Here is a 20,705-nt window from a genome sequence, read left to right on the forward strand (position 1 = left end):
ACGCTGTTCTTCTGAACTATGTCTTGAACGACCCATTTTCCTCAGCTTTCAAATGCATGTTCAACAAGTGTTGGCTTCATCCTTAAATAGGGGCCACCTGATTCACACCTGTTTCTTCACAAAATTGATGACCTCAGTGATTGAATGCCACACTGCTGTTTTTTTGAACACACCCCTTTCAACTAATTCAACTAATTGCCCAATTGCACAGCCTTAAGAGCGTGCATATCATGAATGCTGGGTCTCATTTGTTTTCTGAGAATTTACTGAACCTACTGGTAACTTGTTTGCCACGTAGCAATAAAAAATATACGAAAAACCTTGATTATTCTGGTTAGTCACATTGTACTGCTATTATTTTGAACAAGACTGTATATATATAGGGAAAAACACATTGTTTAATGGCAACAACAAAGTAAGCTACAGATAAATGTCTGAGCTGGATTTGAGCAAACATCAGTTTACCGGTGAGCGGATCATGAGCGTGCGCCTGCGGATTATTGAGCGGAGTCAAGTCAACTTTATTTATTTAGCGCTTTTACAATGATGATTGTTTCAAAGCAGCTTCAAAGTGTTAAACATGAAAATATTGCAACAAAATGTCATTCGGCTGTACAGTCGCTGTGGAGAAAACTGAAAACTAAATGTAGTTTTATCATGAGCCTCACCAGTCCGCTTCGCTGCGCTTTGCTCATTACAGGCTCGTTCTCGTCAAAACGCCCACGTATTGATCAATGATCGGGTTTAAATCGGGCTCGGGCTCATAATTACAGTTAATGTGTCGGGCCGGGCTCGGACACAACGTGCACAGGCTCGGGTAGGGTCGGGCTTGATTTTTTGAGCCCGATCTAACCTCTCACACCCACACATATGAGAGAAGTGTCTACCATAAGCATATTCAACATTTTATCATAAGTGTGGGGACTTGCACTGGTTTTGGTCTTGACTCGGTCTCGGCCTGTCTTGGTCTTGGTCTTGACTCGGTCTCGGCCCCTCAAATTCTTGATCTTGTCTTGGTCTCGGCCCTTCAAAGTTTTGGTCTTGTCTTGGTCTCGGTTTAGGTGGTCTTGACTACAACACTACTAATTTGAGAACTTTTAGAGTTTACGTTCAAACGTGAGTATGGGAATGTGTTAATGGCTGTGCTAATGTTTTGATGTGTTTTGTAACTAATGTTAGATATTTAGCTTTTTCTTGTAGTAAGGACTTTCTTTGCTAAATCTTATATTTTAAGTTAACTGCCATTGCCATTGCCATTTGCTTAACTATGTTTGTTAAATAAACATAGTTTTGAAGCTGTGGAGTACTGTGCATAGACTACGAAGTGTGGCCTTCACCTGCACACATTGACTACATTGACTCTTAACTCATTGGATTAGGGGATTATAACATTGCATCGTTCTCAAATAACTTTGTGGATTCATCATCATCATTTCAACCCATCTAAACACTAGGCTTGGACGATACGTTTTTCTTTATATTTGATTGCGCTAGAAAGACTGCTCTATTGTTTGTTTTGCTGGTAATTAAATATATGCACTGGTGGGAATAAAAAAAAAGGAAAAGAAAGGATATTTGGCTAATGAAGTGGTGTTATTTTTCAGTACAATTTGAAATTCTGTTCCACAGGTCTTCTGGCATCAAGGGATAAAATGCTGTTGTGGACTTTCAGCAGACTCAGCTATGTCGGAACCTAAAACCAGACTAAAACTTTTCTAAAATGTAGTTATTTAAAAAAAAAGGCTATAACTGAGATAGAACGACTTTTTCTAAGACCTTTGATAAAAATGGTAAATAAAAGACGGTTCTAAAATTAGACAAAATCCAGGTTGGTTTTTCTTAAAAGTGGTCTGACCACTGCGTGCTTAAAAATCCCTGAGCTGAGGCAGCTGTTAAAGAGGGTGATGACACATGGCCCGACAGTATCAAAGATCTGTTTGAGCTCCTTGGTTGAAATAATATCATGAGGGATGTTGGTGGGCAACGTAACCTGCACCACCTCAGAAAGGCGTGATAAAGACACAGGCTCAAACCGTTCAAACACTGCAGGGGAGACAAGAGGAGGGTCAGTGTTGGTGTAAGAAGTACTGTTCATATTCTGCCTAACAGAGAACAGTTTCTCGACAAAATAATTTTGAAAGTTTTCACAGATGGATTCTGACACCTTGCTCAGTTCTCTGTAAGGTGGATTTATTACAGACTGCATTGTATTAAATAATGTTCTTGGGCGATTGCAACTGGTGGAAATAATGTTCGACAGATATTGACATTTGGCTTCTTTAACAGCCTTTTGATAGTTAGCCAAACTATCCTTTGGTATAGCCAGTGACACATGCAGTCTATCTTTCCACCTGCATTCGGCCTGCCTGCAGCAGTGCCTAAAGATGCAAAGGTTCTGGTGCAATGCTGGTGGGTTTAACCCACCACCTGGTGGGGAATTAGAAAATTCTTGAATAAAAGCCTTGTTAAATTGTGGTGGATGATAGACAACTGCACACAGAACAGGAGACCCTGTCTCAATCATAAGTAGTTGCAGCTCAAAACTACTAAAATTATTTGATGGGATTACACGACAGTTGTATGTGTGCATGAATACAGATGCCAGACAATAACCACGGCCAGATGCTCGTGGGGTGCTGAGGAAGGAATAGCCGGGGGGAGGAGCTCAGTGAAAGCGCTGTCGTCACCTGGTTTCAGCCAGGTCTCAGTCAGCAGAAGCAAATCCAGATTGTTTGTGGAGATGAAGTCGGTCAGAATAAAAGTCTTATTTGTGAGCAATCGGGTGTTTAGGAGAGCCATACGTACTGCTGTGCAGCTCTCAGATTGCAGGGCTGCATGGTTGAGTGGGCGAAAGAGGAATCAGTTCATTCTCTCCCTTTTCACTCTTTCTTTCTTTTTCTGCACTTTCTTTAAAAACAAATTAGATATTTTTTCGTCCTGCTCCCGCTATGGGATCTATTCTGCACCGCACCATCTCGCTCACCCTTAAAATTCACTCTGTGCTCACCCACTATAAATTATTTTATTCCCAACCTGACTGATCCAGCTAAATTTAGATTTGGTTTCCAGAATCTCTCTTTTAAATGTCCCTTACAGAAAGAGAGACACTGGGGATAGGCTGTTAGCAATGTAATATTTTTTTTTTTATAATTTATAGCGTCTCGTTCCCTGTTCTCAGGGAACTAAGGTTACATACGTAACCGGGGACGTTCCCTTTTAAAAGGGAACTCGCGCTGCGTCAGCTGACGCTACGGGGAATGATATACCCACGCTGCCATGCTGAGAGGAGTGCACGCCCCTTACTGGCAGTGAGAACTGCCTGGACAAGTGTTCGCAGGAAGTCTGAACCACTCCCCCTCTAGCCACACAGGCTGCCAGTGACATCATTCCCTATGGTCATAGTCCAAGCTATATGCCTAAGAGAGAACCTAAACAAGTTTTAACAGAGGTTTCCTACTCTCGGCTTGCTCGAGGGCCTGGGACCTACTACTTCGAAGGAAGGAGTCCCTTAAGGGAATGTGGCTAGGGGACCCGAGGGCGCCCCAGCCGTCACTAACTCGGGAAAACTTTCACCGAATGCCACCAGGGAGACCTCACCTGGCATCACTTCTGTGGGACACCCCAGCTTGGCCAACCCTGTCTGTCAAAACAGAGCCTCCGGACATCGCTCTTACTCATGAGCATCCAGACTGAGGGACTGCAAACTGGCAATGTCCTCCTCAGACCGGACCTCGGAGACGGGAATCCTGGAGAGCAGTACTGAGCTTAGTGCTTCTTCCCCTTGCAATCGAGGGGAGTCTCTTCTGCTCGATCCTAGGATCTACTGAGCACATTTATTACAGGGGTGCTCAGGAGGCCTAAAAAGGCCTATGGACTGATCTACCCGGGAGGCCCCGAGGGGGGCCTGCCCGTGTGATCAGACTCAAGCGGCCGTAAGCTCACAGACGACCCTCAATGACGGGAGCTCTTAAGCCAGCTTGGTAAGTAAACCATGCTGAAGGGACTGCGCAGCAGAAACGGAGTCTCGTCGTGCTAGGGCATGAGCCCGCCCTTGAGTTATACCGGCGCAGGCCGGGAACCACCGGAAGTGGTGCGAAGTACAGCTCGACCAGAGCCCTAAAAGGTGAAGCAGAAGACACAGAGCAAAAAGTGAAAGATATTGAACACACACAACCGGCCATTTCCTGAACCAAGCCGGGGGGCCGCCCAGAAGTGGCGGCCGCACTAGCTCTGGGGGGCATGGCTAGCAAAACCAGTCTACTGCGCACCACGAAGAGACGCCTACCCCGTCCCCACGACCACTGTCGCGATTCATTCTGCTACACACCTTTTTGCATTAATAACAACCCCCAAATGCAGACGGGGGGTGGGCATTGGCCGGACGACCCTACTGCGGGGAGGCCGGGTAGGGATACAAAGCTCCTACGGGACTACCGACAGGAGCCCGGGGCAACTGCCAGGGTGATATGCCACCGCGAGACGCCACCGTCATCCCATCAAAAGCCTAGGCCAACTTGATGCACTAGCATCGGTCTGATAATCCCACAAACAACGGCCCTAAAAAGGGCTGGGACAGACCTTACTGCAGTTCATGCGCTAGCCTAACCTCCCATATTCATCTAGATATTTCACTAGCAGAGGTGCCAACGCTACCCAGAGGTGGCTACAGCTAAAAAAGTTCGCCAGAAGAACATACATCAGTTTATATTGCTGCTACCTGCCTGTGGCATGTGCGGTGGCCTCAACTGCTCATATTACACATATCCAGAAGAGAAACAGCCTTATAAACTACTGTTGCTACACTAGCAAACATCCAGCCTACATAAACACTCCGTGTTTATACAAACATCGTTCTAGCCACCTTTACCGGGGAACTGCAGGCCCACATTTACAATTGTTAATTACTTCACTCTTTTGTAGACAAAATATCCCTCAGGGAAGCATAGAGTCCAAACATACGGCATTGAAAGGAAGAATGTTTGCCCTAAAAGGGGACTCACCCGCTGTCTTCAGTGCCTCATCGCTTCATGTAACATGCATACTTCGGCGCACTAACCTGAGGGTGGGGCGCTCTCACACACCGGCCTGGCAGGCCGTCAGAGTCTCACATCCGCTCATCATCGGCCCGCGCGGCCTGGTGTAAAGCACGCCCGGGGAGAGAAAAGAAAAACAACAGAAAAACAAAGGAGGGGACACAACACTCACTTCCGCGCCCTCGGGGCCGGAGACTTACCACCTCGCTTCCGGCGCTGGAAGCGGTACTTCTCCCCGATGTCCCTCCTCCTGTTGCCGGTGTCCCGCCTCTTCTGCGTCCTACTCCTCCACGGAGGGGGCGCACGAGAGGCCACGCTGCTGTGTTGGCCCAGTCGATGATCCTCGGATCTCGAAGGGCCAGGGACACCCTCCTGCCTGGGTGCCACCCTGGACCTCAGCGGAATACACGTTCTATATGCCGCTGAGCGCACCCTCGCCTCTCTGAACCTTCCCACCACCGCCTCGACGGAGGTGCCGAAAAGATCAGAGGGCGAGACCGGGGCATCGAGGAGAAAATACTTTTCTTTCCCCCAAATGTCTGCCAGGTTCAGCCACAGATGCCTCTCCGTGGCGACCATAGCCGCCATCGACCGTCCGATGGCGACTGCTGTGTGTTTGGCCGCCCGGAGAGAGAGATCCGTGGTGCGGCGCAACTCAGCCATCGCATCAGGGGGTAGGCCCTCCCCCTGATCGAGGTCCCTCAGCAGATCGGCTTGATAGGCCTGCAACACCGCCATTGTGTGCAAGGCCGCCGCTGCCTGACCCGCCGACGTGTATGCCCTGCCGTTAAGACGCAAAGTTGTCTTTAATGGTTTAGATGGCAGGGCTGGAGCTCTTAGTGTCGATGGCCGCCCGGACGCGAGATAGTTCGCGAACGTCTCGTCGATGGGCGGCATCGACACATACCCTGCCTCGGCCAATCCCTCGACATCAGCGAAGTTAAAACGCTGATGTCGATGGATTCGCGCCGAGTAGGGTTTCTTCCATGCCCCCACGACCTGCTCGTGAAGGTCGGGGAGGAATGGAAGGCTCCCGGGAGCTGGGCGGCTATGGTCGGGGAGAAACCGATCCCCCAATCTGTCAGGGCGGGCGGCCTCTCCCCTGGCTCTCTGCCACGGCAGCTGAAGTCTCAGCGCCGCGCGCCCCATTACATCTAACAGCTCCCCATACACAGGTCAGGATGGCTGGGAGGATTCAGCCTCAGCTTCATTTTCCTCCTCATCCACAGCCATCCTCTCATCGACCGGAAGAGCACAACGAGGAGGAGTCTCCATCTGACTCCTCCTCCGTCAGCCTGCTCTCGCGACCTGGCTGATCGTCCGCGAGAACTGTACTCTCCAGACGATGAGCCAGGTCCATCTGGGAGCCCCAGGACAGATGGCGCTGCTCAGCCTCAGCGTGAGCGGGACCGCTCCCAGATGCTGGCTCTTCTTCCCTCGAGAAGAAGGCCAGGCGAGAACGGAGCGTCCTCAACGGAAAACGCTCGCAGTTTGCGCAGGAAGCCCCCTCGAGAACCTACCGTGTGTGCTCTTCCCCCAGGCAGTGCACACAAAGGGTGTGTGTGTCCTCAGGCATGAGAAACCTGGGACACGGATCAGCGCACTTCCTGTACGCTCCCTTCAATTTTACGTGTGCACTTCATTTTTAGACTTTCCAGCGAACCAGACAAAACAGTCCCTGAAGACGAAAGGATACTTTTATACTTTTATTCCCTTTTATACTTCCTGGTCACACAGTGATGACATCACCAGCTGCCGACGGTCAGTAGGATTGTGATTTGATAGCGATTTCAGACACCTGTCACGCTGAAGGCGTTCCCCGTAGCATCAGCTGATGCAGTGCGAGTTCCCTTTCGAAAGGGAACTCTTTTCTACACTTTCATTGAGCTGAGCGGGTGAAGCTGGTGGAGCTGGACCGGGGTGGGGAATAATGCACAATAGAGACCGTTAGGCAGCGGGACATAATAAAAAAACACCTTTTCTGCTCCATTTCTCTTTTTAAAATATCCTTGCATACGTCCACTGTCAGTTGTCACACACCTGCTAGCTCGGAATATGCCATCGCTCGGTTCTGTGTTGCCAAGTCTGAAAATAGGCTTCATTTACTGTTGATGTGGATCATTTTTAGCCTATAGTCCACAGGTGATGTTGTCTTTACTTTAGCAATAATTCCACTGCCCACGCCTCGCGTTTTGGCATATTTTGGGCCATTTTGGCTGTGATACCGCTACTTTTGATTAGCAATTGGATGGGATATGTTGTTCATACCAGGCAAACCTGTCCCTCGGTTCACCCTTTTTGCACTTCGAAGGCGTGGCCTGGCCTGGACGTCTAAGTGCACAGCCTTCGAAGTGCGCACTCTTCATTTTGGGACACAGCTAATGAAACCCTCTCACTGCTGAAACAGCACTTCTGGTAGCTTCGCATGGCATCCGATGTCAGAAGGTAAGTGGAGGGATACAAAGAATGCGCCATGTCAAAGAGCCTCCTCCTCCTTCCCTTCGGTAAACGTCATCCTCTGCCCATTCCGAACCCTGGTCACACCTAGGAGTGGATTTCATTATGGATCTCCTTGCCTCCTAGAACCATACAAGCATACTGGTAGTGGTTGACCGTTTCTCTAAATCCTTCCGCCTGTTTCCCTTGAAGGGATTGCCTACCGCCATGGAGACCGTTGAGCTTATGTTCAACCACGTCTTCCGTTACTTAGCATTCCTGAAGACATCATCTTGGACTGGGGTCGCCAGTTAATTTCCAGGGTCTGGAAAGCATTCCACCAGGTCCTAGGTGTGACCGTCAGCCTCTCCTGGGGATACCATCCTCAGTCGGATGGGCAGACGGAGAGGAAGATCCAAGAGATCAGCCACTGCCGGTACGGAACCTTCTGTCATGGCCACCAGAACACCTGGAACCAGTTCCTCGGGTGGGCCGAGTATGCACAAAACTCCCTGCATCAACCATCCACTGGTCTAACTCCATTTCAGTGCGTGCTTGGCTACAAACCTCCCCTGTTCCCGTGTTCTGGAGAGCCATCTGAAGTACAGGTGGTCAACTACTGGTTCCGGGAGAGAGAAAGGGTCTGGGACTCAGCCCACCAGCTGCAACACATTCTATTTCCCTAGAGCCTGGCATACCCCCACAACCCCTTCTTCCACTTATCGTGGAGTAAGATGCTGCTTATGGTGTCCAGGACATCTTGGAATCCCGATGGCGTGGTGGTCTTCTCAAATATCTGGTGAACTGGGAGGGTTATAGCCCAGAGGAACGCTCATGAATTTCCAGAAATTACATCCTTGACCCCAACCTCCTTGAGACCTTCCATGCATCCCATCCTGACCAGCCAGCACCTTGAGGCAGGGGTCGTCCCCAACGTTGTCGGGGTCCTCGGCCCTCAGGTGAAGGGGTATTGTCACCAGCACGCCAGGCTCCACCAATCCCAAACACTACGCACAGCATCTCCCGAGTTCTGATCACTCACACCTGCAGCTGATTATCACCTAATCACTGCCTGCACTCAAGCCACATGCACACTCACAGTCACTGTCCGGTCTCGTTAGTAATATTACCTGAATACTCACCTCAAGGACATTCCTGAACTACTTACCAGCTACCTCATTCTCCAGTGTGTCTCTTAGTCCTCGTCTCCTGTCTCCTTTGTCTCCCTGGCTCCAGTGTTCCATCCTCCTGGTTCTCCTGTATAGACAATGTATTAAATAGTCTCATTTACCATCATCTGTTCTCTGTGTATGTTCCATAACAATCATTACATGACCACTTAAACATTTCTTACAACTGAACGTTATTATAAAATGTTACCCATCCATTTAGTTACCAACACCCAAACTCCTATGATCCAACCAATTCCCAAGGACGAAATCAAGTCACAGTAGGGAAGAATACGTTACATTAGGGAAGAAAAGAAATAGAAACTTTTGTTTCATGCCGACTTAAATTGGTCAACATTATGAAAGGCTTCCTGTAAAAGTACATTTACTTGACTAAAATTCTCATCTCTCCATTACCTTCTCATCATCCAAGGTATTTGGATCTCAGAGCATTGTGTTTTGGGACTGGTCCAGTTACCTGGCCTGACCAGTATGGGCCAGCAGAACGAGATGAGGCCTACAGGAGCTTCAGTCTGTCGGGTTGGGCTGGTCGGAGTGGTCATGATGCTCCAATGATTGCTCTGGATGCCCTGTTAGGAGCAGGTTCAGACTGGGAGGAACTAATGAGTCGAGCAGGATTTCATGGAGGTCAGCTTACTAGAGTTCAGAATGAATTATGTTTTTGTATTGTAGTCTAGTTTGTGTAAAAACTAGGGCACTGTGATGAACTGTGATACATTTATATACAGGTGCTGGTCATATAATTATATCATCAAAAAGTTGATTTATTTCACTATAATTCCATTCAAAAAGTGAAACTTGTATATTATATTTATTAATTACACACAGAACAGTGATGCACTGGTCAATGTATAAACAACCCGCACGTGACCAACGTTTTCAACTAACCAACCCCGCAACTCGGACCACAAAAAAGAAAATATTGTACCTGTCCCGCTTCCTGACTTGCATTTTTTAAAAGTAGTAAATACTTCCTGGCCTATTATATCCAGCCTGTGGAGGAGAGAAATGTTTCAGGCCCTGACGTGGTGCATTAGACGTGCAGTGGCGAGAGCAGGCAGTTTTTGAGGTGGCCCATCATTTTACATTTCAGCTGTCTAGATGCATATTATTGATGAATGCGATGTTTATGTTTTGACCCTGCTTGGAGAATTCATCAGCAGGTCAACTCAGAGAAAGCCCACTTTTGGAAAAGTGTGAAAGCCCTTAGGAGCGCAAAGTTGTAAAGTGTTCTTTTTCTGAATGCTGTATGATATAGCATAGTGTTATGTAATAACGGCTTGATTTCGTTTTGTTTTCTTAAAGGTGCACTAGAATGAAAAATTGAATTAACTTTGCCATAGTGAAATAATAATAGTTCAGTACATGGACGTACTGTGAGTCTCAAACACCATTGCCTCCTATTTCTTACGTAAATCTCGTAAATCAAAAACTCAACAGAAAAAAAGTGCTTCTCAACATAAACCCAACCATGACGTAAGCGTTGGGGATCATTTATATGCACACCCCCAACATTTGCTTCTGTCTAACAAGCCGATCTACTGATGGTAAACAAGATACTCGAAGATAGCAAAAACGGCTCTCATGACACATGGTTGAGGTTTATTATAATTGGATACCACAACAAATCGTTCGTTGTTCCCTAACCCTAACCCATTTCAAGCAAGCTTCACTCAGCGTCTTAAACTGAAGAAAGGGGCAACTTTATTCCTGCAAGCAATAAGTAATTTATCCACTTATTGACTAGCTGTTTAAACAATTTCTGATTAAATTGAAAGTTTCTTAGAGAGAATGCATTGTCTAGATGACGCAAGATGCTAGTACAGTAACAATAGGATACTCCAAGTACCATACAAAACTAAATAGTGTGTCTAATGACAAAGGTTAATATTATTTTGTATTACAAAAAACAACCGTAGATACTTTGGTTACAGATCGTTCACGCGATCCTTCTAGCAAACGTCACCTTTTCTACGATATAAGTTAAAACGATAGTCAATGGAGATAGATAAAATGCAGCTTACTTGTTTATTGTTGTTTTCAGATTGTCCGTGCCCGAGAGAGAGAGCTTGCATGCATATGGTTGCCAGATTGGACATGTTTAGGTAAAAACTGGAATGTATACGGGTTTGGTAAATGGTAAATGGACTGCATTTATATAGCGCTTTCAACAGACCCTATGGCCATCCAAAGCGCTTTACAGTTTGCCTCACATTCACCCATTCATACACCGACGGCGGTGTCAGCCATGCAAGGTGCCATCCAGCTCGTCGGGAGCAGCTGGGGTTAGGTGTCTTGCTCATGGACACCTCGACACTTGGTCAGGTGGAACCGGGGATTACACCAACCTTCCGGTTTGTAGACAGCCTACATGAACCACTAAACCACTGCCGCCCACGGGTTTCTTTTCACAGAAAAGCTCTGTTTGGGGGATTTACAGGTCCTTCTCAAAAAAATTGCATATTGTGATAAAAGTTCATTTTCCATAACGCAATGATAAAAATTAAACTTTCATTCATTATTCATTAAAAGTTCATTATTTTCCATAATGTAATGATAAAAATTTAACTTTCTTATATTTTAGATTCATTGCACACCAACTGAAATATTTCAGGTCTTTTATTGTTTTAATTCTGATGATTTTGGCATACAGCTCATGAAAATGGCTCGGTTTATGTATATAACCCTTGTTCCCTGAGAGGGAACGAGCACTGCGTCGGAACGAAGAATTTGGGGATGCTTCCTAAGCATCAGCGAATCTGAAGTCAGAATAGACACTAGTCCAATCCGATTGGAGTGCGTGATGACGTCATTGTGACGGCATACCCGGAAGTATAAAAGGGGAGCCGTCGCATAATGACGGCAGCTATTGCTCTGAAGCATGCGCTCCAGTTGTGCCGAGGTGTGGCAACGCGATGCAGTGCTCGTTCCCTCTCAGGGAACAAGGGTTATATATATAACCCGAGTCGTTCCCTTATCGAAGGAACTCCCACTGCGTTGGAACGAGGGTAGCGCCTGCCCTAGTGTGAAGCTGGAACATGGGCACAACTAGGACTGGAGTACCCTAGCACCAGGAGATCTCCTCCATTGTGTAGACTTCGCCAAATACACTCTAAGCGCCCTAACCGGGCAGAGTAGGTGAAGTCTCCCTTCTTCCTCCGTCACATGAGGTGGAGGATGAAATCCCTGCAGAACCAAAGACCTGACCACCCTTGATGAGACCTTAGGCACGTAGCCTGGCCTAGGATGTAAGATGGCTTTTACTCCAAGGCCTGGAGGTCTCCCACTCTTCTAAGAGATGTAATGGCGAGGAGAAAAGCCACCTTAAGGGTCAGGTTCTTCGGCTCCGCCGACTCCAATGCCTCGAAGGGGGCCTCAGCCAGCCCTCCGAAACCCACTGCCAGATCCCAGGTTGGAACTCTGGAACAAGCCGGAGACCTCATCCTCCAAACCCCATGGAGGAACTGTACAACCAGCTGGTAACTACCCAAATGCCCATCACCCATAGGAGTGTGGAAAGCCACAATGGCAGCCACGTACACCTTGAGTGTGGATGGGGTTAGACCCGCAGAGAAGCGATCTTGGAGGAACTCCAGCACTGAAGCCACTGGGCAGTTAACTTGGTCCACCTCACGCTCCCTGCACAAAGTGGAAAATACATTCCATTTGAGGCTGTACAGTCTCCTCGTAGACGGAGCCCTGGAACTGAGTAAGGTCTCTGCCGACAGGCCAGCCTCTAGGTACCTGGCCCCTCAGGGGCCAGACCCAAAGGTTCCAAATCTCTGGCCGGGGGTGAAATATTGTGCCCGTCACCTGAGACAGGAGATCCCTCCTCAGAGGAATCTGCCACGGATGACCTGCCAGCAGAGCTATGATATCGAAGAACCAAACTCGAGTTGGCCAACGGGGTGCCACCAGAAGTAGGCTGACACCCTGTCGACTGACCCTCTCCAGGACTCCTGGGAGCAGAACAACAAGGGGAACGTGTACAGATGCAGCCTCGGCCACGTCTGAACCATGGCATCCAACCCCAGTGGGGCTGAATATGTGAGGGAAAACCACAGTGGACAGTGGGACGTCTCTCGAGACGCAAACAGGTCCACTTCCACTGGGCTGAACCTCTCACACATGGCCTCCACCCCCTCGGGGTGGAGTTGCCACTCTCCGGGCCTCAGCCCCGGCCTTGACAAGATGTCTGCTCCCTGATTTTGGACCCCCGGGACGTACATTGCCCTGATGGACAACAGTTTCCTTTGGGGAAGGAGGATTAGATGCGCCAATCTGCACAGAGGGCGCAATCTCAACCCTCCCTGATGATTGAGGTATGCTACGACAGCCGTATTGTCTGTCCGTACCAGGACATGTTGGCTGTGGAGGTCCGGAAAAAAAAGCTCCAGAGAGCTTTGTAGACCGCCATCATCTCAAGGCAATTTATGTGCCAGGAGGAATGACGGCCTTCCCACGGGCCCCTCGCAAAGTGGCCATCCATGACCGCGCCCCAACACTGGCCCCTGGGACAGAAACCAAGGTTTCTTCCATATGACTAGGGAACGAAGGCATCTGCGCCTTACCCATATCATACGGAAGGGATTCCCCTTCGGGGAAAACCCCTTGGTCTTCAGCCACCACTTTAGGGGTCTCATGTGGAGCAGGCCGAATGGAATCACGGTGGACGCTGCTGCCATGAGACCCAGCAGTCTCTGGAACTGCTTAACAGTGAGGCTGCGGCCTAGCCTTACTCTGGAGACCTCCATCAGTATAGACTCGATACGTGCGGGGAACATTGTGCCCGCATTGTTGTCAAGGGAAGAACCCAATATTGGTACGCTTCGCCCCCAAAAAGCGAACCTCAGGCCTCCAGTGGGCAGGAAGGATGGCGATATGGAACATGCGTCTTTAGATACATCGTGTGACAAACCAATCCTCGAACTGGATCTGACTCACGATGGGACAGTGAGCATCTTGAACCTGAATCTGCTCAGAGAACAGTTCAAGTACCTCCGATTTAATAATAGATGCACCCCTCCATCCTCTTTGGGAACCATGAAGAAGCGACCGTAAAAACTGGACTCCCTGTCTGGCGAAGGAATGCACTATATAGCCTCCTTTACCATTAGGGAGCACACTTCCTGTTCCATGGGCTTGGCACACCGATGAACCCCGGTGGTGGAATGCTGAACTGCAATCTGTACCCTTTTTCCACGGTACAAAGGGCCCCAGCAGACAGGGCCGTGCCCAGGGGGGTGGCCCGGTGGCGAGAGCCACTGCCCCTTTGCCCTCATTGGCTAAGGTGCCCCTCTTGCCCTCTTCCCTCCCTCACCCTCAGAGGATTCCCATAAAAGCATTCGGTTCCGCTAAATAGCCACTAATTCCGCTAATCCGTTCCATGTGTTCCTGCTCGCTCCGCAGCATCGCTCAAAGTCCGCTCTCTGTGGAGACGGCAGTTAAAGAATGTCGAAGAATATTAGCTACAAACTACAATCCACATACAGACAGTGGTTGATCCGCGAATTAGTAGTTTGTTTGTTTCAACAGTGCAAACATAGATTCAGAGCTCCAGCATGCCAGCGGGTAAATCGCCATACTGTTGGCTATACTGAATATTGCTGACAGTTTGCTGACTCTTTAACTTCTGTAAAATAGATTTCCAATTATAATCAATTTAAAAAAAAAATAATACTATTATCTATAACATATGTCATATTTATGATATTTTATTTAGACCATATTAATCGTAAACACAATTTAAAAAAAGGTAATAAAGGCTATTATAAATATAAATAAGTTGTATCAGGGTACATGCACACCCTAAGAAAAAGTGCTCATTTTTCAAAAACGTCCATGCTTTCAAAAAATCTCTAGCAACGTTTGCAGTATTTTCTGTTTTTAATTTGATTAATAAAATAACCAACCATTGTTCAGTTAATATTAAAATGTTAATATAAAAATATTATTAGAAAAAAAATATTTTTAAAATACAGAAACTAATTTTTAAGTAAATAATCTGAAAACACTGAGATCCCATAATAATTTAATAAAGTTTTATCGTTGTAACAACTAAATATATTTGTATTATATGATTATTATCATATTTTTATTATAAATATGATGTTACCTCTAAGATGGACACCCAACTTAAGATATTTACCAGCTGAATCTTAACCAGGTCATGTCAACAAATGGAAGTCAGTCAGCTGTTTATCATCATGTTAGATATGCCTTTTACCCCAAATACCATAAACAATACCTTTGTCTCAAAATATATTCAATAATGTTAGTGATTCTCATTTGCTACTTAAATCTCCAACAAAAATGTAAAATAGAAAAGAGCCTAGAATCAACTTTTTGGAAGAATAATTAGAACAACATAAATTTAATTAGTTGTAAAGCCTAACAAATGTATTTACAGCATGATTGTAAAAGGTTTGTTAATAATTCTCTACATTAAGATGATACTAAATCCCCTTAATGCCCCTTTTTTGGTTTGGGCCACTGCCCCTCAAAATGTTTGTGCACGGCCCTGCCAGCAGATATATTCGGGAGCATAACCATGCGCCGAGATTTTCTACTAGGGGAACCAGCCTCTCAAGGTTGATCTCTGGTACCCACCGAGCCTCCTGCCCGATCCCCTGTAGCAGCCACCCGGCAGGGCTTAGACGGGGAGGATTTTTGGTGTCCGAACGCATTCGCTGCCCAGCTGCAGTCTTTCTAGAGGCGGCTAGAGCAGCATGCGTTTGCTGGTAGTCAATGTGGCCCGAGCGTCGTAGACGGCAGATCGCAGCATCAACTTCCAGAAAACTCCACAGAGGAGGTGACCTCGATCACGCCCCGGGAGAGGGGCTGGCCAGCAGGCCACTGGGCTGGGCACACCACCATTCAGACCACACCGATGACTTCGGTATTGGAACACTGAACTGCAGTCTGCACCCTTTGCCCACGGTACACTGGGCCCAAGCAGGTATATTCGGGAGCATAACTATGCGCCGAGTTATTCTACTAGGGGAACCAGCCTCTCAAGGCTGGTCTCTGGTATCCACCGAGCCTCTTGCCTGACCCCCTGAAGCTGCCACCCAGCAGAGCTTAGTCGGGGAGGACTTTCGGTGTGCTAACAACCCAGTCAGCAAATGTCTTTTTGGCCCAGATCTGGCCCAGATAAACAGCTTAGATGTGGCCCAGATTAAATTGTGTTTGCCGGCCCAGACAGCCAAAGCAGTGCCATAACTCCAGCAAACGTGAGCCAAATAATACAATTGTATGTGGCCCTTATATGGAATTTCAGTATGGCTGAGTTTTGTTAAAATCTAATGGCCCTTATGTGGCTCACATGCAACTTTCAGCATTATGTAAAAGTCTTATTAACTCCATGGTAAATACAACACTCAACAACAAAAATGTATTAAATAATTTACTTTTGACAAATATTTACAGTTAATCAGAAACCATTTATATTAATATAAAAAACATTCAAAGTGTGACACCAAATTTCAAGTGTGTATAATGCTAAACTAGCAATGTGAGTTAAAGTAGAAGGGGGGGGGATCACAGTAACTTGCTAAAGATAACAAACAACAACTTCACAAGGTAAATAAAGTCTCTAATTGTAAAGAACCACTCTGAGACAGAATGCAGGAGATCCAAATGCAGTATTTATTAAGAGGGTAATCAACAATCATAGTCAAAAGCAGGCAAAAGGTCATACACAAGCAAACAATCCAAAAAGGCAAACAAGACAGGAGAGACAGGCTAACGGGTAATCCAGAAAACAGGCAAGAAATCCAACAAACCAAGAGACATGAAACCGAGGAAAATGCTCAGAATTGCAGTGTACACAAAACAATACTTCACAGTGAATGACAGAGATAACCAGGCGGAAAACAGGATAATGAAACACAGGTGTAAACAGTGAGTGCTAATGAGTCCGGGCAAAGAATAATGGGTAATGTAGTTTATGATAGAATGACAGTCCGGATTGGAGTGCCCTCTGGTGGTAAGCACGGGCAGACACACTGGTGAATTGTGACACTAATTAGTGTTGGAAGTGTGTTGCTGGGACTGGCTTTATTTTAACCAGCTGCACCTGCAATAAAAAGTTACATTTAAATAATGTTAAAGGGATCCCCTGGTGTTGAGACTTGTATGGCTTAATATAACATAAATGATGTCTCTTACTGAATTATGTAGTAGAAAACCCATGAAAGATCTACGTTATTTTAAAAATCGATTTTATATTTGGACCATGGGCGGCGCCATTTTGTTTGCGTTCTAGGTTGATGACGTAGAGTGGTTGAACTCCTCAATCAGCTGGCGTTACCCGTTGCTATTTTTACCACAACGCAACTCAAAAATTGTTTCAGAGTTAAACAAAACCAATGAATTCCTTTGTAATTATACTTAAAACACACTCAAACATACATGTGCACACAAACTCACCTACACAAGTCACAAACAGATCGGCGGGCGCGCACACGACAGGCTCTGTCTCAATCGAGATGTTGGGCTGCTCAGTCTCCACGACAGGGGCTGAATCTGAAATCGACCCTATACCCTTAAATAGGGCATTATTTGAAGGGACGGACATTTGTAGTGTTGTTCGACACCATAGTGCATGTTCGAGTGCAGTCATTCAGTCTCACGCGCCGCAATAACGAGTGTACAGCCGATTTACACACAACAGCTGTCCGACTTCACGCACTCAAACATACATGTGCACACAAACTCTCTCTCTCTCACAGACTCACACACACCCCAACAGATCGGCGCGAACACACACACACCCCAACAGATCGGCGCGAACACACACACCCCAACAGATCGGCGCGAACACACACACACACGCACGCACACACACGCACGCACTGCGCGCGCATACCTCAATCTATTCCCTGTGTTGATATCCTGTTCAACACATCCTGTTCCCTAGATAGACTGTTGATAGTAGATTAACTATAATGCCTAATGTGACCAGCAGAGGGAAATATCTAGGACGATGGGATAAAGTACGTGAGGAAGAGAGGCAGGATGTTTTGGTGATGATGCATGCGATTGAGACAGAGCAGTCAGGTGTGTGTGTGCGCGCCCGCCGATCTGTTTGTGACTTGTGTAGGTGAGTTTGTGTGCACATGTATGTTTGAGTGTGTTTTAAGTACAATTACAAAGCAATTCATTTGTTTTGTTTAACTCTGAAACAATTTTCGAGTTGCGTTGTGGTAAAAATAGCTACGGGTAACGCCAGCTTATTGAGGAGTTCAACCACTCTACGTCATCAACCTAGAACGCAAACAAAATGGCGCCGCCCATGGTCCAAATATAAAATCGATTTTTTAAATAACGTAGATCTTTCATGGGTTTTCTACCACATAATTCAGTAAGAGACATCATTTATGTTATATTAAGCCATACAAGTCTCAACACCATGGGATCCCTTTAACAGCAACCTGGAAGCTAGGTCTTCATAATTATGATTAAAATAAATCTTAAACTAAAGGGATAGTTCAACCTAAAATATAATTCTGTCATAATTTTGTCACTTTTTTTAATCATTGTATTTCATCATTAGCCAGGTTAAGATTTGAATTTATTAATTTATTTTTTTGCGCCAAAAAAAAACTAACTTAACTTTGTTGCAGCCGCAACAAAACTTAACCTGGGTGCACACTTTTAGATTTATTATAGTCCTTCACGATTGTTCCTTGTCAGGCTGTACAAACATAATCAGTGCTGTAAGCCATGTCACACTGTAAGATCAAAACTGTCATAAATGTCTGACTGTACGATAGTTGAGGCGTGTTAAAAATGGGTGCATGCAAGAAAACTAGTCCGGAGTTTAAAATCACCAATCAGTGACTTGTTCGGTGACTGTGTGCTGCATTACACACAGAATTGAAATGGTAAATACACTCAACTGAGGCTAATTCGACACCCTCCTCAAACAAATACATAATGCTGCACAAAATAACCTTAAAAAGACTTTGAAATGCCAAAACCTCACTTACCTAAAGATATGCGTGACCAAAAACTCTACTCTCACCAGATGAGAAAATGGTGCCGTATCAGTCAGATTCATTCCACTAATGAGATGCAACCACCTGAGGTGTGAAACCTCGGATGTCAGCTGCACTTGATTTCAGGTGTCCTGTGTTTTTCCATATATAATCCAAAGGTTTACCACAAGTCAGCCTTTCTCACTTTGTGCCATAGCTCAAACACATATGGGCCTTATGTGTACATTGTTATCTGAGCCATATACCTCAAAATTGAGTTGTGAACCAAGAGAACATTTCCCGCCGATTTTAAAGTTATGGCAAAACAAATATGGTCACATTCTGGCCAATATCCGTTCAGCCATGCCATATCTGGGCCATATGTGCCAGATAATACCCACATGTGCCCCAAACCTGCTTACTATCAGGGAAGTTTGCTGCCCAGCTGCCATTTTTTGTAATTTTTTTTAGAGGCAGCTGGAGCAGCATGCAGCGTTTGCTGAAAATCAATATGGCCGGAGCGTCGCAGACGGCGGATCACAGCATCGACTTCCAAAAGACTCCACAGAGGAGGCGACCTCGATCGCAAACAGTATCACATGTACACAATTTGCGTGTGTTCACTCTTGTTGCAGACCCGTAATCCCCGCACTGCCTCAGAAATGCGAGCTCGAACCTTGCATTATGAGGTTGCGAGCTCTCGTTTACTTCACTCCGTCGATGCTGAGCAAATCTAGTTCCTCGGAATCAGATTGCTCAAGCATCTGGTTCTCCATCCCGGGGAAGAGCCGCATTGCAGGCTTCCACACGGGAATGGAGAACACCGGGTTATTACAGACAGCCCCCTCGGGGACTGCCCGAGCACCCTATTTTATGAATGAAGCAGTGTGTTTGGTGCTTTAACATCAGCCCGCCTCAATGCTGAGCACATCTAATTCCTCAGAATCAGACGGCTCAAGCATCGGACCCTCCAACCCGGGGGAAGATGCCGCCAAGTGGGCTTCCACACGGGGAGGAAGATCGTCAGAACTGTCAGAGGAGGATTGGGAAAGCGCCGCAGCAGTCCCAAAACCCTCTGACAAGTCCCGCTGTGAACCTCAGATCTGCAAAGCCGAGCCGCCTCAGCGACCGCGGGTCCACCTGAGCATGCTGAACACCCAAACACTGCACACACAGCAGGTGTGTATCCGAGCCCGAAATGTAGCGGGGACACGGATACACACACTGCCTAAACTCTCTTTCCAGAATCAGAATCAGAATCAGATTCAGAAAGAGCTTTATTGCCAAGTGTGCCTTTCACACACAAGGAAATTTCTTTGGTGCTGAAGCTTTCAGTGCATATAAACATTACAAATACAACACAGTAATAAAAAATTATAAGAAGAAAAATATGAAGAAAAATATAAGCAGTATAAGGTCACGGTCACGTTTAGTCAGAAAGACAGATTATGAGCATTTACAGTAATTGGGTGGTAAGAATAAATATAAATAATAAATAATATAAGTAATCACCGGAATTTAGGAGATATTGCACTAAAAAGTGGGAGTAATTGCACTTACAGGCATTTGCCTTGGGGGTGGGGGGTTAACTGTTCAAGAGGGAAATGGTCTGTGGGAAGAAACTGTTCCTATGCCCTGATGTTCTAGTGGCCAGTGATCGGAGTCGCCATCCTGACGGTAACAGTTCAAACAGGAGGTGTCCAGGATGAGTGGAGTCTGTGATGATTTTACCCATTATCTTCCTCACTCTGGAAGAATACAGGTCCTGGAGGGTTGGTAGGTGGGCTCCAATAATCCTCTCTGCAGTCCGGATGGTACGTTGCAGTCTCTTGATGTCTGATTTGTTAGCTGAACCAAACCAGACAGTGATGGAGGTGCATATAACAGACTCAATGACAGCTGAGTAGAACTGAATCAGCAGGTCCTGTGGCAGGTTGAACTTCCTCAGCTGACGAAGGAAGTACAGTCTCTGCTTTTCACATTGGAGTTAATGTGATTGTCCCACTTCAGGTCCTGAGAGATGGTAGTTCCCAGGAACCTGAATGACTCCACTGCGTCCACAATGC

General features: G+C 46.5%; 1 protein-coding gene across 1 annotated transcript in view; it reads left to right on the forward strand.

Moving 5' to 3' along the window:
• Window positions 1-20,705, forward strand: part of adprh (ADP-ribosylarginine hydrolase) — a 217,370-nt gene that overhangs the window by 183,481 nt on the left and 13,184 nt on the right. The window contains exon 7 of the mRNA XM_067430396.1: window positions 9,072-9,286. Coding sequence (XP_067286497.1) covers window positions 9,072-9,286 — 215 coding nt within the window. The remainder of the gene's footprint in view (window positions 1-9,071; window positions 9,287-20,705) is intronic.

This window comes from Pseudorasbora parva, chromosome 21 (genome assembly GCF_024679245.1).
Source record: "Pseudorasbora parva isolate DD20220531a chromosome 21, ASM2467924v1, whole genome shotgun sequence".
NCBI lineage: Eukaryota > Metazoa > Chordata > Actinopteri > Cypriniformes > Gobionidae > Pseudorasbora > Pseudorasbora parva.